The sequence below is a fragment of the Micromys minutus genome (genome assembly GCF_963924665.1).
Source record: "Micromys minutus genome assembly, chromosome: 2".
In the NCBI taxonomy this organism is placed as follows: Eukaryota; Metazoa; Chordata; class Mammalia; order Rodentia; family Muridae; genus Micromys; species Micromys minutus.
The window spans coordinates 77,969,404-77,994,532 of record NC_137971.1 but is presented as its reverse complement, the minus strand read 5'-3'; the positions used below and the strand labels follow the sequence as shown (position 1 = coordinate 77,994,532).

At 46.9% G+C, this 25,129-nt stretch overlaps 1 protein-coding gene across 1 annotated transcript in view; it reads left to right on the top strand.

Moving 5' to 3' along the window:
- VPS35L (VPS35 endosomal protein sorting factor like) overlaps positions 1–25,129 on the top strand; it is a 98,241-nt gene that overhangs the window by 29,051 nt on the left and 44,061 nt on the right. Inside the window, exons 10-21 of the mRNA XM_080911622.1 lie at positions 2,328–2,424; positions 3,235–3,282; positions 4,453–4,546; positions 8,667–8,744; positions 9,139–9,261; positions 15,080–15,126; positions 16,184–16,295; positions 17,429–17,545; positions 19,451–19,504; positions 21,640–21,720; positions 23,401–23,463; positions 24,202–24,287. Of these exons, the coding sequence (XP_080767748.1) occupies positions 2,328–2,424; positions 3,235–3,282; positions 4,453–4,546; positions 8,667–8,744; positions 9,139–9,261; positions 15,080–15,126; positions 16,184–16,295; positions 17,429–17,545; positions 19,451–19,504; positions 21,640–21,720; positions 23,401–23,463; positions 24,202–24,287 (1,000 nt within the window). The remainder of the gene's footprint in view (positions 1–2,327; positions 2,425–3,234; positions 3,283–4,452; positions 4,547–8,666; positions 8,745–9,138; positions 9,262–15,079; positions 15,127–16,183; positions 16,296–17,428; positions 17,546–19,450; positions 19,505–21,639; positions 21,721–23,400; positions 23,464–24,201; positions 24,288–25,129) is intronic.

Sequence of the window (25,129 nt, the reverse complement as noted above, 5' to 3'; positions counted from 1 at the left end):
CCCTTGGCTGTGTTGTGGATCTTGCCTCATTTCAGCAATCCCATCTCTGGGTTGTCCCCAGGGCTGACTTGAGCCACATCGGGATGGCTTGGACCTTTATCAGTATGGCGATGAAAGAAAATTAGACTAATTGGTCTCTTCTAAAACATCTGCAAAAGTTCAGAATTAAAGTACTTAAAAGGAAAATAAAAAGGTATGAGGGAACAAACCCCTCTGTTATGTGGAATGCTCATCCTGATTAATTTCCAAATCCTGGATCCTTTCCCCAAGTTGCAGCTGCAGTGCTGACATATGAAGCACGTCATCCATGTTGTGGGGCTCCTCCGCCCAGAGCCTTCAGGGCCTTGCTGCTGCACTTAGGGAAGCCCCCGGGGGCTCCCTCTGTGCTCCTCCTCCCTGCCAGCTCCTCGAGGGGGGGAGCTGCTCTCAGGGCCTTTGCATTCTTTCTAGATTATATCGCCTTCCTGTGTAAGCATGGTGGCTTCCCTTTGTGACTCAGGTTGTAGCTCAAGTATCACCTGTGCAGAGATCTTTCCTGGTCCCTTTCTCTAGTCCCCGCCCTCTACACATCCGTCCATCCCTCTCCTCCCAGGTTCTAATTACCTGGCATCTTGTTTCTTTGCCTGGTCACTGTTTCCTGTTAGTTGTCTCCACCACTGGTAAGCTTCCTGAGGGCAGGGTCTGTTCTGGGCACTGTCTGAAAGCTTATACGCTGTCTGCAGTGGGTTTCTAAAGGCCTTTCTGGTGAACAAATGAAGTGTAGGAATCTCTTATTTAGTACTGTTTAGTTTTCTATGCTGTGTTAAAAAGTCTTGTGTAGCATTGTCTATTTCTTAATTCTCTCTTGTCCTGGAAGTAATCTCTGGGTTATGTGAAATTGCTGTATGTGCTTGTATGCACTTGTGTTACCTGTATGTTTTTATGTGTATATGTCTTGTATATATGTGTATGTATGTGTCTCTGTATATGTATGCACGTGTGTATATGAATGTGTGTCTCATACATATATGTATGCCCATGTGTATATGTATGTTTGTGTGTGTCTCTTGTGCTTATGTATGTAAATGTTTGTATATGTATTATGTATCTCATGTGTATATGTGTATGTATGTGTATATATGTGTGTGTGTGTGTCTCTGTATATGTATACTTGTCTGTGTGTCTGTGTGTGTACATATGTGTCTGTGTCTTTCATATGTAAGATTTCAGCCTTTTCTTTTTGTGTCAGGGTCTTGCTATGTAACCCTAAGCTTGCAATTCTCCTGTCCTAGCCTTCCACCCCTTATGAAAATTTATGCCATGTCTGAAGCTGTGAGGGGTGACTTTATGTTATTGATAACAAAGACTATATATATCAAGATTAGGTCTGGCTGCAGAGCCAGGCCATTCAAAATACCACCAAGGGAGGTAAGGCTGGTAGCACTGCCAAGGATTGGTACTCTGGCTATTTTAATATGGTCCTGGGTCAATGTAGCTGCAGAGATTCCAGCATTTGTATCTGTTGTCCAGTCAGGCAGGTGAGGACAAAGGAGGAGAAATACCTCCTCTTAAAGATGCTTCACAGAAATTCCACTTCTGTTTGTATTCTGGAGCCCAAACTCAGTCAGATGATTATATCTAGCTGCAGGAATGGCGGAGTGGTCAGCTGAGAAATCAAAGTTCTATTATTCTATTATTATTGTTATTAAAGAGAAAAGGAACAGATGCTGGAATGGCTGACGGTGTGACCACAGGGGCTGGGAGTGTGGGGGAAGGGTAGAGGTGGCCGTTTGGCTCTTTATGGTCAAAGACCAGGTGCTAGATGCATCTGTGGTCCATCAGCTGTTGCTGCGGTGACTGCTCCCCACATCAAGGAACTCTGGTTCAGCAACATGCGGCAGCAAAGTATGCAGGCTGTGGAGTTGGGCTGCCCGGGCTTACCTTCATGCTCCAGTCGGCTTCCTGTGTATCTGTGCAGGTCACTGAACTTCTCTGTTCTCTCAACTCTGGGAGTAGACAGAGAGCTACGGTGTGGATATATGATCTAGCTGAAACACACTGCACAATGGGGGGTATCTTCCCCCATGTTTGTGTACGGTGGTGTCATTTTTTTCCCCGCTGTCTCAATACGGCCTGGAGAAACCCCACCTCCTCATTTTCTGCCCCCCAGACTTGCAGCAGCTACAAGGATCCAGGAACAGGGCAGCTGTAGTGGTACACGCCTTAAACCCTGGTGCTTGAGGCAAGCAGATTTCTGTGAGTTCCAGGGCAGCTAAAGCTACACAGTTAGACCAGCTTAAAAAACAAGCCAGAGTTTGGGTAACAACACTGACCGTTTTGCATTACAGATCATTTCTCTCCAGAGAACGTGAATGATACAGCCAAAGAGACATGCCTGAATTGGTTTTTCAAGATCGCCTCCATCCGGGAGCTCATTCCAAGATTGTATCCTTTTCTTGTCCTCTTTTCATGATGGGTGGGAAGTGTAGTACCGGTGACAGCACCCATGCGATAGGCTGCCCTCAAGTTCCCAGTGACACCTGCTTCTGCTGCGGTGTCACTGGGAACAGCTACACCAAAGAAATCCTTGCTTGGGATCTCACTCCTTCCTGATGGGTTTCTTGTTTGTCACTTTGGTTACAATGCATGAAGCAGGCTTGTGTTTCTTTGAAGAGCATTCACATTATTATCCCTATTAAGGTGCCTCGTTTCAGAAAAGATTTGTTTTTAACTCTGTGTGTGTTCGTGTGCATGTATGTACACCCTTGGAAGCCAGAGGCATTGGGTCTCCTGGAGCTGAGTTTATAGGTGGTTGTGAGCTACCCCGGGGATGCTGGGAGCCAAACTCTTGGTGCTCTGTCTTGGTTGCAGCCTGATGAGCCACCTTGAGGGTTCAGGTCCTGCTCTTCTGTACCAGTACCTAGTACTGAAGTGTGGAGACTTTGACCTGCACACGCAGCATCTTAGTTATCTCAGGACCACGCCCCCTTTGGGGCTTTGATCTGAAGGCTTAAAACTTGTTTTAAATTTCAACACAGAACCATGAACCAACAGGCAGTGTTTTAAGTGTGGAACTTGGAGAACCCCGTAGAGATCATGGCAGCCTCTGACTCGGTTCTCTCCATTGTCAGAGCCATCATGGCCTCCTTGTGCCTAAAACTTGCTTAAGTGTTTTTGTTTCCCCTTTGGAATCTCCTTTGCCTGGCAGGGCACAGGCCATCTGGAACGTTCTTCCTTAACGGGATGTTTCTATAGTTACGTGGAAGCGTCCATCCTGAAGTGTAACAAATTCCTCTCCAAAACGTAAGGCCTTTCTTCATCTGGATCTATAGAGTTCCCGCAAAGCTCATACAAGTGTGCAGCCCGTGATAGCAGTCTGACAGTAGTGACCTGTTCGTGAGTTTGTAATGTGTGACCTCATGCTCACCACCTGTGTGTGTTCCCCTCGTATCATGTGGAAACCTGATAAAATGCTGATGACAGTTTCATCCTCATCTGCTGAGCAGAGAGGAAAGGTCAAGCATGGCGGTGAGGTAGTGTGTAGCTCCCAGAGGTCAGTCCAACCTGCATTTGGCCTTGTGAGTCTCCAGTAAGTTACTTCCATCCTGAGCCTCAGTTCCCCTCTACTGAATGTGGACCTAAGGAAGAGTTCATGGGGGCCCCAAACTGTGCACGGGGCACTGGGAGGCAGACCTAGCAGGCACCATGCTGTGTGGACTGCCACTGTTGGTGACAATGAGGGAGCAGGAACCTGGGCAACAAGCTGTTGTGATTCCTCACAGATGTGATTCTGAGAGCCATTCTCAGAGCTTGGAAGGACCTCCCACAGGAAATTAGTATGAAGCTAGGAGTGACTGGGATGGTTTTATAGGTGCTAAAGAAATAGGTATCTTTGCCTCCCCAGTCGGGCAAGGATCATGTCTAAGAAGGAAGGACCCATGTCACGGAAGTGAATCCTAGGTCACGTTGATGGGTTTGGGGTTGGCTGTCTCTGGATAGCCTGAGGTGGTAGAAAGAGATGGGACACAGGACACTGAACCAAGGCCAAACAGTGATCTGTATGGACCCATATAGGGCTAGCAGTTGATGGAAAGCCAGGTTGGAGATAAGACTGTTAAAATAAGTGCAGTGTGGCTGGGTCGGTCGCATGTGCCTGCAACCTCACTGCTAGGCAGAAACACTGAGAGTCTGAGGCCAGTGTGGGCTGTAGAGTAAGACCCTGTGTCAAACACACCAGAGAAACAGATTCATAAAATAAGTTTGACCTCGGACAAGGATATGTCTCAGTACGGGGAAGACTTAGTAAATTGTACCCACAGAGAAAAACTGGTCACGCTGCCTCGGCAAACTAAAACTCTGACCTTGATCTGTTCTTAGGATTGTGCTTTCCTCCCCTACATTCAGGATAATACGGTTTTTTTCATGGATGCGAGGAACAGGGAGAATGTAACGCTGCACTCCTCTCTCCCACAGGGGGATTTCAGAGTGCCTGCCCCGACTAACCTGCATGATCAGAGGGATTGGGGATCCACTCGTGTCGGTGTACGCCCGGGCCTACCTGTGTCGGGTATGCTGAGCTCCCAGACATGGCTCCCCGCCTCCTGAGCAGGCCCCGCCTCCAGCACCCAATTAGCTGATCCTTGTAGGACACAGCTCTTCCACAGAGACAAGAGCTGCAGGGCTGTGTGTGAAAGTTAATTTTGAAGTAGACCAACTTACCACAGTTCTAATTAGGGGATGCTTAAGGTCATCTTTACCCAAGTGAACTGGTTTTCTGGATTCATTTTCTCAGTACCAGCTGGGAAGGAGGCTCCAGGCTCCTTCCAGTCACTTGAGACAGGCTTTTCCCTGTGTTGAATTCTTTGGGTTTATTTTGTGTGGAGTGTGTGTGTGTGTGTGTGTGTGTGTGTGTCTGCCTGCCTGTGTGTTTGCCTGTGTGTGTATGTCTGTCTGTGACTCTGTCTCTGTCTGTATGTCTCTCTCTGTGTGTGTATGCATCTTCATTTTGTTAAAGAGGTAGACTGGATGTGAGCTGGCCAAGGCCTAGGAGGGAAAGCTGTCCCTGTGACCTGACACAGCCTTAGGCTGCTGTGGTGGATGGGAGACAGTTGTTCCCTCTCAGCCTTGCTCTGAAGGAGTGCAGCTTGGTGCTTTTACTTCATTCAGTTGTTGGACTCTGAAGAATGCATCCCATGGAGCCATTTTTTTTTCAGCCACACAGGGCTTCAGCTCTCACAGGCCTCCCAGATAGTGGGTCTTCTGCACCTGCCCCGTGCCTTGTGCACCTTCAGTGAGGGTTTCTCCAGAGGCCTTCACTCTGCTTCTCCTGTGTGATGTGAGGAGAGCTCTGTGGCCAAGAGTCACCAGAACACCCGGCAGGCACTCCTTGGAGTCAGTGCAGACTGCCATCATGGGGACACGTTCCCAGGGAAGAGGGAGGTGCCGCAGGCCACCTGCTCCTCCTCTGTAACAGGTGAGGTACAGTGTGCTTTTCTGTTTGAAATCTGGGGTGGGTTTTAAACCCAGACATATCAGAGCTAACCTTCTGAGTCTACTGAAGCTTCCTGTGCCCAAAGTATGCAAAGTCTCCTGTATGCAAAACGCTACTTCCCCAGGGAGACGCCCAAGGATATCCTGGTTTTCATATCTGTACTCTGTTGCCTTTCACCTCACCAATTTTGGCAAATTCTCTTCATCTCGATTGGCTTCTGTTGGAAAATAGAATCAAACTAAGGATGATGCATCTACTCACTAAAGAGCAGCCAGCAAAGAAACCAGTGTTCCTTACAAACCTGAGATGGGAAACAGGCCATGTGAACAGGCCATGATAGTGCTCTTTGTAAGTAAAGTGTGGTGGTGAGACTGAGGAAGACCCTGTCCCGAGAGGCTGAGGGAGTATTACTGTGTTGGTAGCATCATGGTACACAGGAGCTGTAGAAGACCCGTCCTCTTTGAGCAGCTGTTAAGTGTTTTGACAAAAGAATCAAGGGCTGACTTGACAGAGTGCTAGCAGGTGTGAGGTCCTGGGTTCAGTCCTGGGGTTGGTGCACATCTGTAAGGATGTTACTGGTTATAAGTGGCAGGAACCTCCCTCAGACTGTTGGCTTGTGTGGTAGTTAATCTTGATTTGATTGAGAGATGTATAGGAAATCAGGGAAGCACACATCTGAGTATATCCATCAAGGGTTTTCTAGAGACGATTAGATTACTGGGGTCCTGACCTGAGGCATGAGTTACCGCTCACGCATGAGAAGCTCTGTCCATCACACACTCCCAGTCCCATGGTGTCCTTACACGTGGGATCGAGTGACCCTGGACTGAACATTCTGAAACTGAGTCAAGATAATTCTTTCTTTGAAGTTGTCTTCTTGGGTATTGAGAGAAGTAACTGATAGAAAACTGTCTGGAAAAAAGGAGAGTGAGTGAGAAAAAAATGAAAGAAAGGAAAGGAAAGGACGTGGGTGTTCCTGGAAAAGGCTTATTGTATCTGTGTGGGGGAACACAGCCAGAGGCAGGGACATCTGGGAGAGGCCAGACTGGACATGACCCTGAACTGTGTTGGGAGAAGGTGGGAAGGGAAAGGGGAAAGAGAGGGGAACCAGGAGTAGCAGCCAGGAGGTCCAAAGCTACAAAGAGAGTGGGGAACCCAGATGGTTGGATTATATAGGGAAGAGCAGTCCAGTCCCTGGGCTGAAGAGTTCAGGGTAGACGGGTGGGTGTGCCTGCCAGGAGGGCCCTGTAACTGTAGGGTTGAAGGATGCTGGGAGAACCTGGCATGAGGCCGACTTTCAAGTTGCTGCTTTGGCTTGATTAGAAGAGATAAAATGGGAACAAAAGCAGCGAGTGGGTGAGCCTGAAGTTGTTTGCAGGGGGAGAGGTTGAGGAGCCCTTCCTCCAGCTCTGGTCCCTTCAGCTCCTCTCCACAGCCTGCCCACTGGGCCAGCCTTCCCTGTCACCTAACGTACTTATTAAGTGGAAGGGAAGACAATAGAATTGGAACCAGTGGGACAGTTGTTAGCTAGGTGGTTGTCCTTTGAAATACCCCAGCGGCCTTCAAGCTGCTCTGGGAATGTAACCCTCTAGCGAGTCTCACACAGTTCTGCCTAATGATGGTGGTATCCTTAGAACAGCTTACTTATTGTAACCACTGGGACCTGGTGACTGGGAGAACTCTGTCCTCATTGGAGGAGCCCAGATAATAGCTTCCTGTAGGAAGACTTGTCAGGTTGCGCAGTAGTTTGGAGCTGAATCTGAGAAGGGGGAGCCTGGTGTAGGGACATTATGGTTTTCAAATGTTTGCTCCCTGGGGTGGTGCGTACCTTCACTTACCTTCCAACTCCAGTGCTCCAGCTCCCCATAAGGGAGTTCTTTTTAGGTAAGAAATTTAAAATCTTTCTGTTGTACTCAAAAAGCACTCTCTTCTTTGCCTTATGTATTTTTCTTCAAACTTTAAAACTCAGGCTGTTTTTAAAATCCTGAATCCTGGAGCCAACGATCACTATGTGGCCTTGGCTAGCCTAGAATTTCTACGTAGCCCAGGCTGGCCAGGAACTCTGAGACCCATCTGCCCCTGCCTCCCGAGTTCTGAGATTAAAGCTGTATGGCACCATGTCTGCCCCATGATGGCTTTAACAAATAATTACTACTATATTCACCTTGTGTGTGGGGGGGTGCGCGTGGGCATTGGGGGGGCATGCCTTGGAGTCAGATTTCTCTCTACCATTTGGGTTCCAGGAATGTTCTCAGATTGGTGGCAGGCACCCTTTCCTGCTAAAGCGTCTCCCTGGACAGATGATGACAATTGTGTTCTTTGTATTTGTCGTATTAGAACGGTGTAAAACACCTTCAAAAGTGTCTTTTTCCATGACTGCCCGACTAGCAAAAAATGAGTCTGCGTTGCTTTTAGCAGTGATGTAGAGGGTGACTGTCTTTTTAATTGTAAGCTGTGAGGGCTTCAGGAAGACGCTGGGGGTTGAACCACGTGTATGCCTAGCACATGGACCACTACCACACCACTCCTCCCCCTGCCATAGTCTTGCTTCATCTAATAAACATATCCCCAAGTGTTGATTGTCTTGTGTGTTTGAAATAAAGAGAATGGTGTTGTCACCACCCCGGGAGCACAGCCTTCCCTTTGTACTGTATTGATTTGTTCTCTGGGTGGTTTGTTCAGGGATATATTCATTGCTCTTGGGAATTCAAAGGTGATCACCAGTGCTCCTTTCCCATTAAAAATAGCTTCTGTGGTTTTTCTTATAAACTGAATACATGTTTATTGAGTGGGGGAACAGATCAGCGGAATGGTGTAGACTTCTCTTCTAATCGTCTGTGCCTATGTGTGTGCCTATGTGTGTGCCTGTGTGTGTGTGTGTGTGTGTGTGTGTGTGTGTGTGCATGTGCTGTGGTACTGGCAGAGGAACACTGGGGTCCTATACTTGCTAAGCAACCCCCCTACTCTGAGCTATATCCCAGCTCCTTTGCTTTCTGTTATCAAATTGTGCTATATAATTATAACACACTTATAAGCCCAGCACTTGGGAGACTGAGGCAGGGGAGTGGTCAGGTGCAAGGCCAGTGAGGACATAGTGAGAGCCTGGGTTGGAAAGGAGAAAAACGCCAGGAGGAGCAGTGTCTTAGTTGCAGCTGGCTCTTCCCTGTTAAGGGGGTGTCACTTTGTTTACTTGCAGGTGGGGATGGAAGTGGCCCCGCACCTTAAGGAGAGCCTCAATAAGAACTTCTTTGACTTCCTGCTCACATTTAAACAGGTAGGAGAGTGCCACTGAGGCCACTGAGCTAACCATTCCATGAACAAATTCACCAAGCTGGCCAGGTGTGCAAGGGGACACTGGCATCTGCAGGGGACTTTACCTTGTGTTGAGTGGAGGGAGAGATAACACACATGTGAACAGGAAATGACTCCAGCAAATCAGCCTTACTTTCTGGCATCTGCTGTCCCGTTGTTTGGGTTACTTCTGTCTGTGCAACTCACCCTCATGAGCCGCACAGCTGGGCAGCATGGGAACCTTGCTGTGCATTTTGTTTTGTCTTTCAATTCAGCTGGGAAAGCAGGCTGTTACCCTCACATCCATTCACCCACTTCTAAGCCAGCCTGCCTTGTGTGATGTGACTCCTCTCTTATGTCCCTTTGGTCTCCTGTAGATTCATGGAGACACTGTCCAGAACCAGCTGGTGGCCCAGGGTGTGGAGCTGCTGTCCTATCTCCCTCTGTACTCGCCTGCCATGGGCTGGATCTTTCAGTGTGTGTCTTACCATGCTCCTGAGGTAAGGCTAGTCGGGGGGTCACTGCTGGGAAGCAAGGCTAGCTTCCCCTTCCCCATGGTGTGACACCTCTGCTCTGTGTGTCCCATAATATTCCCAGGGTCCTTTCCAACTGTTTCAGTAATGACATGCCAATTGCCCTTAGAGAGAGCTCAGCCCCGTGGCTCTGCTGATTGCCTTTCTAGATTATATCGTTTCCTGAGGCTAGGAGGAAAGGAGCCACTCAGAGAGGCCGAATTCCTATGGCTGGAAGTTGGTGGCCAGAGAGAAACCTTTGAAATCCTCCAGGGAAGGGGAGGTTTCTCACCTCTTCATTTACCTTCTGTGTTTCCTAGTTCAGTAAGGTCTGTGTGCTGAGTGGCGATGTCCTGTTTCATGCAAGGGCAGGTAGACCTTCTCATTGCTTATATAATGTTCCTTTCTCCTCTCCCTCCATCTCTTCCTCACTCTCCCCTCCTTTCTCTTCTGAGTGATGTTCTCTCAGGAATTAAACTGCCAACAGAAATACAGTTTTTCCTTCCTGGCAATCCCCAGTGCACGCTGATGTGACTGACAGATGAAGCTAGCTTGGCCTTCCTTTCTGTGCTTCAAAGGAAAAGGTAGCTTGCTGTAAAACAGGGAGCAAGGCGGTTCAGAGGCAGGGGCTTGTCTCCCAGCGGCAGCCAATGCATTTGACCCAAAAGAACAGGCATCTGGTGAACAGGTTGATCCTGGCAAAGTAGGCAATGAGCATCTAGCCCTGAACACTTATGTTCATGTGGTTGTAATGGCACAAAGTCAGAGGTAGCCATCAGGGCGTCGGTTGAATTCTCGAGCGATCCTTTGGAACCTATGGATGTTTGTGTATCCACACGAGGCTGTTCACAGTTACATAGTTGAGCAGAAACAGCAGCTCTCCTCTGTTGCTGTGGGTTGTAAGCCATGGAGTAGCCCAGTGTCAAAGTGTGGGCTTTGATGATTGTGTCTGCCTTCAGCTCTGAGACCATGTCATAGGACAGTGGATGCCGGTTGACTTGCTCCTGGGCTCTGAGAGCAACCGTGTCTTTATCTGTGACAACTTCTGTTTTTTAGTTTGTGTCTGGACTAAACCAGGACAGTGTTTTTCCTGTGCCATGTTCAGTTGGGGTCTTGCTGGAAGCCCAGGCTGGCCTGGAGCTCACTCTCCTGCCTCAGTCTCCTTCGCACAGAGATGACAGCACGTGCCACTACCCGGATCGCCTTGGGACTGTCTTACCTGAATTCCTTTACTTATGTTTTGACTTTTCAGAATCTAAAGTATAGGGGTCGGGGAAAGACTTGTAATATTGTAGTGGAATTTCTTTTGATCACTTGGCAATCTGATTTCATGTTAGTCTAGTCTAAAGGGAAGGGAGTTTGAAGAGCTGCAGGATGCTGTGTGTGGTCCTTAGCAACCACATGTGGTCTCTTCCTGGGCATAAAAGGTGCCACAAGCTCAACTGTGGAGACAGCCCCTCAGCCTTCCACTGAATGAGTGGAACTCCCACAAGCAGGATTAATGTGTTGAAATGGGAACAATTTTTTCTTTTAATAAAAGGCAAAATCAGATGATTAAAAAAAAAAAAAAAAAAAAAAAAAGCAAGGTGGGCATCACAAGGCGCCCTGGCTTTTATTTGAAACATTGGAAATCTCAGAGGAGACAGAGGCTGGGAATAGAACTTTCAGGGGTGGGGGGAGTACCGCTGTAGGAAGTCATCATGCAGTAGAAGTGACTGAAAAATTAGGTCACCTAAATAATGATAAACTGTGTTCTCGGGGCACTTAGGTAAGAGACTTGCAGCATCTTGTTAAAAAAAAGTTAATCGGGCTGGAGAGATGGCTCAGCGGTTAAGAGCACTGACTGCTCTCCCAGAGGTCCTGAGTTCAATTCCCAGCAACCACATGGTGGCTCACAACCATCTGTAATGGGATCAGATGACCTGGTGTGTCTGCAATATATACAAATATAGTGTACTCATATACCTTTTTCTAAGGGTTATGATGTAAGTGGCTTCCATTGTTGCAGGTGGTCCTGGAAGGCCTTGTGGAAATAAATGGAGACCTGAATTTCACTGAAGGAAGGGGGGAGGGGACTAGCAGGGAGGGACCATGGCATAGTAAGGGTCCCGCAGTACTTGAGAAAGGGGGGGGTGCTGTGGCAGGGTCAGGCCAGTTACAGCTGTAGAGGTGGCTAAAGCCACATCCTGAGATGGAGGAACTGGGGGGTGGGGAGGGGAACATACCTGGTCAGGTCAGGGACGGGAGGTCTATTGATAGCTGTGAAAGACAGGAGGAGGAATGGATGAGTGTGCTAGTTGGCATGCACAACTGTGAGAGAAAGGAGCCACCTAAAATCCCGCTGCCTGTAAATTGTCGGTGTTCTGTCTCTGGCCCATTCCAACCCTGTTTGGTTTATATTCTCCCCATCTCCCTTCCGGGCCCCTCCCCCTACTCCTCCTCCTCTTCCTCTGTGTTTACATGTGATCTTCTTAAGGGAATCGCTTTCCTGAAGCCTTTCCCTCCCTCTGCCTTGCAGCACACGCCTGCCTCCTTACCCAGTAATCTCTCAGGGAGCTCCGTGGCCATCAGCCATTTCTGGAGGTGTGTGGAAGGCTGTGTGACCTTGTGGAGTAGGCAGCTGAGTCACAGACAGAGGGAAGTCTTTGAGCCTGTCATACAGCGATGGCTCTGTTAAGGTGTGCCCTGCGCCATGTCTGGGGACCACCCTGGTAAGAGCACACAGAGAATTTGGATAATTGAACCACAGAATCAAACAACTCTATTGAAAAATGGGGTACAGAGCTAAACAAAAAGTTCTCAATTGAGGAATATCGAATGGCTGAGAAGCATCTAAGGAAGTGCTCAACATCCTTAGTCATCAGGGAAATGCAAATCATAACAACCCTGAGATTCCACCTCACACCAGTCAGATTGGCCAAGATCCAAAACTCAGATGACAGCAGATGCTGGCAAGGTTGCGGAGAAAGAGGAACACTTCTCCACTGTTGGTGGGGTTGTAAACTGATACAACCACTCTGGAAATCAGTCTGGTGGTTCCTCAGAAAATTGGACATAGTACTACCTGAAGACCCAGTTATTCCATTTCTAGGCATATACCCCAGAGACGCTCCAACATACAACAAAGATACATGCACCACAATGTTCATAGCAGCCCTATTTATAATAGCCAGAAGCTGGAAAGAACCCAGATGTCCTTCAGTAGATGTATGGATACAAAAATTGTGGTATATTTACACAATGGAGTACTACTCAGCTATCAGAAACAATGACTTTATGAAATTCCTAAGAAAATGGATGCATCTAGAGAATATTATCCTGAGTGAGGTAACCCAGTCACAAAAAAACAGACATAATATGCAGTCATTGATAATTGGATACTAACCCCAGAAAGCTCTGAACACCCCAGAAACAACTCACAGACTATATGAAGCCCAAGAAAAACAAAGGCCAAAAGAAAAGAAAAAAAGAAAAAAAAAAAACAATAGAAAGCCTCAGTCCTTCTTAGGGGAAAAAAAAATGTATAGCACCCTCTCAGAGTGTGGTACACCTGGACCTCAAATCATTAATAATCCAAGGGCTAAGATGATAGCCTTGTGGCAATTCTTGGTATTCACAGATCATTATGCTTAATCTATACCCAACAAGAAATCTGTTTCCATGTGACGTTCTGTCCTACACGTACTTCATTCTTATGGTAACTAGTGGGATTTCTATGCATGCTATTAAACCTCTAAAAGAATTAAGTACTGACAAAATTATTCATATAATGTTATGCCAAAATGCCTTTACAAACCTGTAAATGTATCCCTCTTGTTTTTTTTTTAAATAAAGCGGTAAGGAATAATAATTAAAATAAAATAAAATAGGGTTCTTCTGTTCCTATAACAAGCAAATCAAGCTTCTAGAATAATAACAAGGCAAAGGGAAGTTCTAGAAAGACCAACCAAAATGTTATCAGAGTTATGATTAGAAGGGGAGGGAACCACGTCTTTCTAGATGCACATCCAGAAAGGTTTGTTATGACCTCAGCTGTCTTTGAACTGTTGGTCTTCTTGTCCTTGTCAAAGATCAGAAAAAAAGATGAAATAAATACATTTGGCTCCCTGGACACTTAGGGATGTGCCTTTGTTCTGTTTGGCAGCCCCAGTCTGCCACATTCTTGTTTATGTGTCGCTTTGTCTCTGTGTTGTATTGTGTATGGTATATGGAGTTGTCTGTGTAGAGGCCAGAGGTAGATGTCACGTGTTTTCCTCAATTATATTCCACCTTTGTTTCTTTGATTAAAATTTACTTACTGTGTGGGTTGAGCAGGGGTATTGCTTGTGCCACAGTAAACACATGGAGGTGAGAGGACAACGCTGTGTCCTTCGTTACCTGTTCTGGGGATTGAACCCAGGTCGCCAAGCTGTCGATTAGAGCCCTTACTTGATGAGCCACGTTGGCAGCCAGCCAGCCATTTTTAGTTTTGGAGACAGGGTCTCTCACTAAACTCAGAGGTCATTGAGCAGGCCAGGCTGGTGGGCCTATGAGCTTCAGGGATCCGTCTCCATTCCCTCAGCCTCCAGCTCTGAGGTACAGACCACACTGCTTAGCTTTTCTTGGGTTTTGAGGATCCAAACTCAAGTCTTTGTTATGCTTATGAAGCAGGCACTTGGCTGGCTGAGCCATCTCTCCAGCCTCCCCCAAAAGAGGTATTTTAGAAAAATGGATTGTTTTCCCTGTAGATTGGCATCTTCCTCAGGTCATCTTGCCTTGTCTGGCATAGCCTACGTGTGCAGGGTCTGATGTTTCCCAGGTCTCTAGTCCCATGTCAAAGCATGCAGAAGAGAGGAAAGTTATTCTGACACCTGAGGCTCAGTGAGTTTCCAGTCAAGTGCTCAGTGTCTGGAAGGCTGACATTAGCCCTTTTGTCCTAGGCTTTACCTTGTCTGTATACAAAGCAGTTCCCAAACCACTGCTGTAAAGGCCACTTCATGTATTGATTTTTCAAAACAAAACATAAAACCCAGGAACTCTTTTGAAGACGCATCATTGTCTTAAGATAGCTCCAAAGCCATTAGTGTCCAGGAGTAAACTGTTCTCTTTCAGGGGGAAGGAGACTCTTGGAACTTAGGAAAGGACACATGGCAAAGAATGTACTGTTTGGTGCCAGTCCGTTTGGGGTCATTGCTGGCCCTGGTTGCTGGCAGTGTGACCATGGTTAAAGTCTGTCGTGTCATGCCTCAGTTTCTCTTCTGTGAAATGGGAGAAGAGCAGTGCACCTGGGTGGGAGGGGTGAGAACACAACAGCAAGCTCTTGTCCTGTGAGTAGTGGGCACTGAGCTGCGGCCTGGTGTTTGTTCATTGCTTTGACTACATTACTGAGCAGGCCACAGGCCCTTTGACAAACAGGTAGGAGTGTCATACAAACTTACGAATTTTCCATGCTTGTCCTGCCCAGAAGCTAGAGGTGCATCGTTCTGTAGTGACCGTGTGGGTGGGATGATGCCACTCATGTCTTCTGTGATTGTGGGGGGACACATCTCAGCAGAGTCTGTCTCTCACCAAGGTCTTGGCTTTGGTATCCAGAGAGGCTGGTCCTGACCCCGGATGCACATGATGTCCAACCCCAGTTCTTTATCCATCCCTCAAAAATGAATTGTTTTGCTTTCTTATCCTTCCCATCCTGGTCACACACAAAGGAGTATGGGAATTTGCATTATGTTAATTGGCTGCTGTTTATAGAGTGTGACACTTGGAAACTCTCTTAGAGACTTTGCTTTAAATCCACCATGCTGATGTTTTTTCCTCTTAAACTTCCTAGGCTTTGCTGACGGAGATGATGGAGAGATGTAAGAAACTAGGGAACAAGTAAGTACTTTAAGAACTCATAAGGCACATGCTTGAAGTTGGATGCATGTGTGTGTGCTTGTGTGTGTATGTGTGTGCATGCCTGTGTGTGTGTGCGTGTGTATGTACATGTGCGCACATGCGTGTATGTGTGTCCAAGTGCATGCTCTGAGGTCAGTGTTAGGTGTCTTTTTCTGTTGCTCTTCACCTTATTTTTTGAGATGGGTCTCTCATGATTCCGTAAGCCTGGCTGGCCAGTAAGCCCCAGATATCTTCCTGCCTCTGCCTGCCCAGCAGTGGGGTTACAGGTGTGCACCACCACACCCGGGTCTTTATAGAACCGCTGGAAATTTGAAGCTAGCTCCTCATACGAGCAGTAAGCACTTTTCTGACTGAGCTGTCTCCTCAGCCATCACTTGCTTCTTTCTGTTCATGTTTTTGAGCTTCCTCCCCTAACATAGGTCAGAGCTGGCAAGAGGCGGGTTAGGCTGTGTGGAGGTTCAGAACACCCTGTGCCTCAGTCTTCCCCCTCCCCAAAATGGGGGTGATAATAATAGTCTTTTTATTCTGGGCTGTGGTAAGTGGTAGGGCCATGAGGTACTTGGTTCTCCTGCCTCCTGGGTATATGAGATTCTCTTTTGCTACTCTCTTGGTTGAAGGCTTACTTCTACTTTTGTGGGTCAGATGGTAGCTGGTTCTCCTGTCTGTTATCTAGTTAATTCAAACTTCGTCAAATGTCAACAATCACTGAGTCTGCGCAGCCTCAGAGCATGCCCTTTGCTACATCTGCTGCTTGGATTGTTTTATTTTTTTCCTTCTAATCTTCCCATTAAAAGCTGTCAGTCACTCCTTCTTGGCAGTAAACTTCCTAGCATTAAATGTGGCTTGCAAGCCAGGTATGGTGACACTTATCTCTAACCCCAGAGTTTGAGGTGTGGAGATGGGAAGGTTGTAGGTTCAATGCCAACCTGAGCTACAGAGAAACACTTGCTCTCAGCGCACAAACAAAAGTAAATGAGTCAATAAGAGACTTGCATCCTGAGGAAGCTGTGAGTGACTTGGTGTCTGTGTCCTGCAGCGCTTTGCTCTTGAACTCCGTGATGTCAGCTTTCAGGGCTGAGTTCGTTGCCACCAGGTCTGTGGACTTCATCGGCATGATTAAGGAGTGTGATGAATCTGGCTTCCCCAAGGTAGGCTCTGGACTTAGTGCGTAACAGGAGAAGAGACAGATGGTGTCTGTCCGATTGCCCTGGAGGGTAGAGACGGGGTGGGGGTGGTGTGGGCCTAAAGAGACAAGCGAAAGTTTCCAAAGATGTGATGGGAGATGGCTGAGATTTGGGCTCATTAATGCTGTGTAACTGCTGTACATAAAAGCCAGGTAGGGGCTCGAGTGCCGGATCTGGGAATGTACTCACTACTCACTGTATTTAGGAAAGACTTGGTCACGTGTCTTTAAAATACCACTACTTTTGGGCTGTGAAGGTTTCAGTCAGTTAAATACTTGTTCACGTTTGGCTGAAGATCTGAATTTGATGCCCATATAAGAAGCCTGGATTGATAGTATGTGTCTGTCATCCCAGTGTTGGGCAGGTACAGACAGACAGACAGATCCTTAGGACCACCGGCCAGTTAGTCAGCCTGATTGGTGATGCCCGGGTGTCAGTAAGAGGTCTGTCAACCAAAACCAAGGCTAGAGAGATGGCTCAGTGGTTAGGAGCACTGACTGCCCTTCCAGAGGTCCTGAGTTCAATCTCCAGCAACCACATGGTGGCTCACAGCCATCTGTCATGGGATCCGATGTCATCTTCTGGAGTGACTGAAGACAGTGACAGAGTACTCATATGCATTATAGAAATAAGTAAACCTTAAAAAAAAATTAAGGAAAAACCAAAAACCAAGGTGGGTGTCTCCTGAGGTACAACACTCAAGTCTGATTTATGGCCTTTTCATACACATGCACACATACATGTGAACACACACATTCTCCTTCACGCCAGCCCCTGCCCCATCCAATTAGTGAAAACTTCCTCCAGACTAGCCCTGCAGAGTAGACCACTATCCTAAGGCAGCTCACTTTGAGGTGTGCTAGGAACCGAGCTCAGCCTCCTCCACATGCTGATGCGTGCTCTCCCCTGAGATGTGTTGGCAGCTGGAGTCAGCTCTGAGTTTCTCAGAGTTGTTTGGGTGGATCCATAAACTCTCAGAAGTCTTGGGAAGGTTTCCCTGGAGACAGATGAGATGTTGGAGCCCTTACCTTTCCTTTTTAAGCCTCGTTATTGTGACTTAAAATCTCTAGTAACGTAACTGTTTGCTACCTTCTTAGCATCTCCTTTTTCGCTCGTTGGGATTAAACTTGGCCTTGGCTGATCCTCCTGACAACGATCGACTTCAGATTCTCAATGAAGCTTGGAAAGTCATCACTAAATTGAAGAGTCCACAGGTGAGTGGGCACTTTGACCGTAGGCCCACTGTTCCCATAGAAGTACTAGAATAAACACTTAATTTTAGAAATGTGTATGGGTGTTCTGCCTGCGTGTGTGTCTGTGCACCACATGTGTGCCGTGACTGTGGAGGCCAGAAGCAGACTTTGGGGTCCCTGGGACTGAAGTTATGGATGGTCATGAGCCACCACATGGGTTCTGGGAGCCAAACCTGGGTCTCTGCAAGAGCAACAGTTGTTCATAACTACTGAGCTATCTCTCCAGCTCCATACCTTTTATTTTTATAGAAATGAGCTTTAGCCACCTATGGTGATTCACATATGTAATTGCAGTGTTCAAGAGTCTGAGGCAGAAGGATGAAGCATTTAAGATCAGCCTGTGCTATATAAGGGAGACTCTGTCTCAAAAAAACCCAAACCAAACAACATCAACCAAACCTAATGATAATAAATGGAATTTTTACTAACCAAAAAAAAAAAAAAAAAAAAAAAAAAAAAAGGAAAGAAAAAGAGAAAAGAAAGAAACTGTCCTTATATTATTTATTAACCTATAGTGGGATCAAATGACATTAAAGGTGTTTAATTTTTCTGTCTAAATCATATTTTGTTTCTAAGACGCCTCATGACACACTAAAAGCATATAGTTATCAGTATTGAAACCTTGGGGTGTCTTCTAGGTGCACATAGAGCATCCAGAGTGCAGCAGCCAAGTGTATATTTTAAAATAGTTATCTACTAGGATAGCCCTAAAGGACTGAGGACCAGCTGTTGAACACCAGAGCTACCAGAAGTCTTAACAACACCAGACCAGCTGGTGGAATTTGGTATTGTGCATTTGATGATGGCCGTGGCAGTGAGGTGTGTGTACACATAACTGCACTTGTGTCTTGGTGTCCATGTACAAGTCCGAGGGACAGTTCAGGAGCCGGTCTCTTCCCACCTTGTTTCTGAGAAACTCCAGGCTAGCTGCCTGTGGACTTTCTCCCTCCCTCTTTTGTTTGTTGGTCGTCTTTGTTCTTGGAACTCACAGAGCCCCTGTCTCCTGTGTGCTGGGATGGAAAGTGTCACCATGGCATTGGGCTTTTTAACATGGGCTCCAGGAATCAACCTTAGGTTGTTAGTCTTGGTGGCAAGTGCTCTTACCTGCTGAGCCCTGTCCCTGGTCCCTTTAGGGCTTTCCAGACTTTTTCATAAGAGAGATTTATAACCCTTTTGTAGATCAAATGCTTTATTTTTAAGACAACAGGCAAACCTTGAACTCTCAGTCAGATTTTTTCCTGGGGTTGAGGTGTTAGGGATTTTATGCTGAGGAGCAAGGACTCCTCACGTCTTGGGCCCTTTTGCTCCTTAATTGAGGCAGAACTCCCTAGATTTGCATCTTAGCCTAAGGAACAATGCTGAGATCAGAGTCTACAGTGAGCTTCGCGCTACTTGTTTCCTTTTATAACTTGCTTTTCATGGTAACACATGTCAGTCAATTAAATGTCATGCTGCTCTGACCAAGCATGGAACAGAACCAACCTAAGGGAGGCAATTTATTTTGGCTCCCAGTCTCAAAGAGGATACTACTGTCAGGGTAGGGAGGTGAGGTCATGGCAGTAAGGGCCTGTGCTTTATGTAGGCTGTTACAGCTTGATGGAGTCAGGGAGCAGAGACCAGGTTGGAGGCTAGGCTAGGCTACAGCCTCAAAGGACCACCTCCTCTAGCTCTGCCTCCTGTCTGTATGTTCCATGCCCTCCCAGAACAGCCCCAGCAATGGGAGCCTGTGAGGGACAAATCCAACCGTAAGAGTCAGCCAGACAGTCTGTCTCTCTCCCTAGAGCCCTTGAGGATGTCTGTGATTTTTGTGACGAAAGTGAAGAGGTGTTGTGCTCACCCTAAAGCTACCTTTCCCTTTCTTTGTAGGACTACATTAATTGTGCCGAGGTTTGGGTAGAGTACACCTGCAGGCATTTCACGGTGAGTATGACCATAGGGTTGTTTTTCAAAGGGTTTTGTGCTTCAATGGTTACCACAGCAACAGAGTCTGCCCACTTTGGAATGCTGCAGTGGTACTTGAGCTGGGGCCTTGCTGTGTTGTTCAGACAGGTCTCAAAGTCCCGGGCTCAGGGAGTAAGTAGCTGGAGCTATAGGCACATACCACTCAGTCACTGTCTGAGGAGCATTAGCATGTGTTGTCAGCAAGTGTGACCCACGCTTGCACAGCATTAGGCCGAGCAGTGCTGTGTCAGATGAGGCTGAACAGTGGTCCCTCGGCTACCGGGATGCTAAAATGCATGGAGGAGGCAACATTTCCCTTTTTGTTTTAAATTTTATTTAATATTGTTTAGCATTTTCAAACATTCAGAGCCTGCATGCGCTTCCCACCCACAAGCAAATACCGAGACTTCTTTTTCCTGGGTGCAGACAGAACCGTAGTTTGGGGAATTTTGGACCCATCAAAGAATAAGGGCTTTAGAAGTAGGTAGAAGTGGGCTCGTTTGACCTTCTTGGCAGAGTTAACTTGTTTTAAAAACATTAAATATTTTGGTGCACATGTGTATGTGTACCCTGTATGCACACGTGGAGGTCTTTTTTTGAGGTTTATTTCTTGTGTGTGCACACTCGTGCGCGTGCCCGTGGGGGCAGAGGTGTCAGAGTCGGGTTCCTTCAACTGTAATTACAGGCCTTTATGAGCTCTCTCATGTGGGTATTGGACATCAAACTCTGGGCCTCATGACAGAACAGCAGGTGTTCTTAGCTGCTGAGCTGTCTCTCCAGTTGCCCACCTCATTTGTCATTCTTGTAGGTGTAGTGGAGGGCTACATGTACGTTTATAGTCAGAGGCCAGAGGAAGAACCATCTTATCCCTCTCAGCCTTACTTTCCCGAGGCAGAGTGAGTTCTCCGAATGTGGCCCTCGCTGTTTTTTGAGCAGGCTGCTTAGTCAGCGATTCTATCTCCAGTCCTGGAGTTACAGGTACGCAGACCTGCTCCTAGCTGCTTACATGGGTGCTGTGGGCCCCAACTCAGACTCTTATGCTTGAGCACCAAGCCTTTCGCCGGTTAGTGCAGGGTTATGGTTTGGACGTTTGTGTCCACCCTGCCTCCTGGATTCATATGCCCCGACCTGTTCCCTGAGGCTGGCAGCTGCCCACAGCTCAAGGTGCTGACTGGCATTCTGAGCGCAGTTCATACCAGTGCTCGGTAACTATGCCCAAGGATGCCAGTGTAATCGAGAAGGATGGATCATGTCATGAGAGTGGAACCCTCATGGGTGAGATTATTGATCTTAAAAAAAAAATCCCAAAGGAGTCCATTGGCCCCGTCCATCATTAGAGGCCCTGTGAGTGGGAGCTTATTTCAGCCCAAGTCTGATGGTGCCCAGATCTGAGACTCCCCAAGTGTGAGGGCCACAAGTAGGAAAGCTCTGCTGTCTTAAAACTCCCTCCAGATGGTGATCTTTTGTAGCAGACAGTGTACAAGGTTGCATGGCTGGGTTCCTGTAAACCTTGCTTACACACACCGAAAATTCAGATCTCAGAAATTTTGCTGTCATGAAATGCCGTCTGTCTCTGGGCTGAATGTGAGACTCTTCTTCCATTGCTGGTTATAACAATAGGCTGGATTTAGCTAACTCCTGGCACAGATGGCTGAAATGAGCAGTTAGGGCAGATGGCTTGTAAAGGGTGGATCTTCCTCTTTCCCACAATGCCTCACTGCTCGATTTCCAGGTACTGAGGCAGGAACCTGGGCCAGGTGGGCAGAAAGTAGCCTAATGACTTTATCTTTGTAGACCAGTGTTCAGTACTGACAGGGTTAATGTAACCATCTTGAGGGTTGGGGTATGAGACTGAGGCTGTGGACAGGATTTCTTTCCTTGCGTTTATTCTTCTGGAATATTTAAAATTATTTCCTGAAGGGTGTGTGGCTTTTTTGTTTGTTTGGTTGGGTTTTGGTCCTGGGATATACCCAGGGTCTCACTCATGCAGGGGGAATGTTCACCGAGCTCTCCACTCAGCCTGGTATCATGGGCGTTTGTGGCAGTGTTTTCTCCCAGGAAGACAGCTAGTGGTCTCAGCCTGACAACAGAGTTGGTTCATGTTCCCTGTATAGAAACGAGAAGTTAACACGGTTCTGGCTGACGTCATCAAGCACATGACTCCAGATCGAGCATTTGAGGACTCCTACCCCCAGGTAACAGGTTTGCACTTCCTACTTGTGCCTTGGTATCCGTGTACAAGTCCGAGGGACAGTTCAGGAGCAGGTCTCTCTCCACCTTGTTTCTGAGCTGCTCCAGGCTAGCTGCCTGTGGACTTTCCTCCTTCCCTGTTTTGTTTGTTGGTCATCTGATCCTGGCTGAAGGCACTCTGTGTAGACCAGACTGGTCTGGGTCTCAGAGACCCCGTCTCCTGTGTGCTGGGATGGAAAGTGTCACCATGGCATTGGGCTTTTTAACATGGGTTCCAGGAGTCAACCTTAGGTTGTTAGTCTTGGTGGCAAGTGCTCTTACCTGCTGAGCCCTGTCCCTGGTCCCTTTAGGGCTTTTTACACCTTTTCATAAGAGAGACTCACAGCCCACTCACTTTCTCCCTCCAGTGCTCACCTTAATCTTCCCCTCAACACTCCTGGCTAGCTGTTTTCTTTCTTTCTTTTTTTTTAAGATTTATTTATTTCATGTATGTGAGTACACTGTAGCTGTCTTCAGACACAGCAGAAGAGGGCATTGGATTCCCATTACAGTTGGTTGTGAGCCACCATCTGGGATTTGAACTCAGGACCTCAGGAAGAGCAGTCAGTGCTCTTAACCACTGAGCCATCTCTCCAGCCCTAGCTGTTTTCTTCAGAAGTGAGGTTGTACACTTCTGCTTTTTTTGTGCTTGTAGATCTTGAGAGAAGATATGGTAACAGTTTCTAGTACAAATAAGAAGTTAGTCAGGAAATGTTCTGAATAGCATCCAAAGGCTAGGAACTACCTTTTACTTAGAAGCAACATCTCCCTGGTTTTCCCAGGGCAAGCTGTTTTTGACCAAGACTCTGTATACCTGGATAAAAGCATTTGCCATGAAGCTCTGGGCATTTCTGAGGCTTGGTATGATCTTTGGGTCAGTGGATGTTGACTCCACTGGTAAACTCCATCATCTTCCTCTCACTGAAGTAAGAAAGAAACACAGGACCATGGTGCGCTACAATAAGAGATGGAAGTCTGTGGCCCATAACCACTTGTAGCCCATCACTTGTTTGTTTAAATAAAGCTTTATTATCACACAGACACTCATCTGTTCCCATGTTCTAGCTGCTTTCAAGTTTCACTTAGAGCTTGAATAGTTGTGTGAGACTGTGGATCTAAGTTGTTTGTGGTCTGTTAGACTAGCAGCAGAGGCTGGGATGAGATCCAGGGGGTTTGTTCAGTTGGCAGAGCATTTGCCTTGCATGAGCAAAGCCCTGGAGTAGATACCCCAGAACCATGTAACACAGGCATTGAGGCACATTACCTATAACCTCAGCATTGGGGAGGTAGAGGTGAAAGGATTAGAAGTTCAAGATATCCTTGGCAACACACTGTGGTTCAAGCCACCCTGGGTTTCCTTTTATTTTGAAAGATATTGCAGAACAAAGTCTTCCCTGAGCACATGGGTTAGTCCTACTCCATCTTCACAGGACACCACCACCTAGGAGAAGGGGCTGAGGCCAAGACACAGTCCCAGCTGAAGGAAGAGATAGAGAAGGACAGCCAACTGAGTCAGGACCTAACCTGATCCATTTCCTTCCTGGAGCAGTCTGGGCTAGCTGCTGTGGCCTTTGTGGGGGAGGGTGCTGGAGGGTCTCCCCTTTTGAACACAGGTTTTGTTAAGCTTCCTGTGTCCTTTTTCACAGCTTCAGTCCATCATTAAGAAAGTCATCACCCACTTCCACGATTTCTCAGTTCTCTTCTCCGTGGTGAGTACCATCTCCTCATGGCCTTTGGAGACGAGTGTCTTCTGCTGCAGTGACGTTTTCCTGTTTGCCAGGCCTCTGTAAAAGCAGCCCCTGTCTGCTTAACAAGCAGTTATGCTCCATGAGTGAAGCACCATTGGGAGATACGGTGCACACAGACTGAAAGAAAAATGCTGTTTCTGCTTAATTTCTTCCTCATCAGAGCGGTGTGCACTCCACCTGCTGCAGGTTGATCACCTGTTATCCAGGTGCTCCGGGAGAGAAGCATTTCGCACTTGGTATTCTGTTCTTAGGTTTGAGGACATTCACCGAACCCAAATCTAAACATAGAATTCATTCAGTTTCATATGCAACTTTGGAGTTTCATACAGTAGCTTAATAATTCTGTACAAGAGACTAACGATGCAGCTCAGGGATGTGCCTGACATGTTCTGTGCCCCACACTGCCAAACTGTGCAACAGCAGTGACGCAGAATGTCATATAGAGAGCCTGAGGCATTGTGTTGGCACTTTTCTGAAAATTACGGAATTGGGGACGTCGAATTTCAGATTCTGGATTAAGGGTGTTCCATTCGTAATAATCACACAAGAATAACAACAAAAGAATTCAATCTGGGGACTCCGGGGGACTCCTGAGCATTCCTTCTGCTTAGTTGACAGCCCCCACCTCCAAAAAATGACCCACAAATTCTATTTTTCTAGCTGTGTCAGTCACACATCAAACGCCTGCTTTATTCCTAGGAAAAGTTTCTACCGTTTCTGGACATGTTCCAGAAAGACAGTGTGCGGGTGGAGGTTTGCAAGTGCATCATGGAAGCCTTCATCAAGTGAGTCCTAGCACCCCGCAAACTGCGTTGGTGGTTCGTGTAACTCTGAAGCCCAGTGCTGTAAGCATTTCTCATCCCTAAAACACCACAAGCAGAAACACACTCAAGGCAGGTGCCATGCCAGCCGTGCCGGCCACATGATTTAGTCCTATAACCCCATTGCCAGGAGCCTGAGGCCGGCAGATGGTAGGTTCAAAGCTAGCAAGACCTTGTCATTTGTGTGTGTGTGTGTGTGTATGAGAGAGAAAATTATATATATAATAGATGTTTTATATATATGTGTGTGTAAACACATATACACATACTTACGTATATTATTATATTGCATTTAAATATTTAAATTTAAATATATAATATGTATGTATTATATATATAGAGAGAAAGATTATTTAAACTAATTTATTTTAAAAAAAGAAGAAAACAAACTGAGCAACCCTTGGGGAATAAAGCAGTAAGCAGAATTCCTTTGAAGTCCTGACTTTCCTTCACGACAGACTGTAAGCTTGTAAGCTGAAACAAACCCCTCCCCTGCCATTTTTTTTTAAATTGGGGGTTGAAAAAACTGTGTTGGGAGCTAAGAGTACTTGTTGCTCTTGGACTGGACCAGGTTTCAATTCATAGCATCTATTTACAGCTCACACTACCTATCACCGCAGCTTCAGGAGGCCTGAGGCTCTCCTCTGAGTTCTGTAGCATCAGGAATGAACGTGGAACAATAGGTGCCTGCAAGCCGAACACGCATACACTTAAAATACATCTTCACAGTTTTGTTTTCAATGTGTGTGTGCGTGCCCTAATTAGGTGTGCCATGTATACATGGGCATCAGAAGAGAGCATCGGAT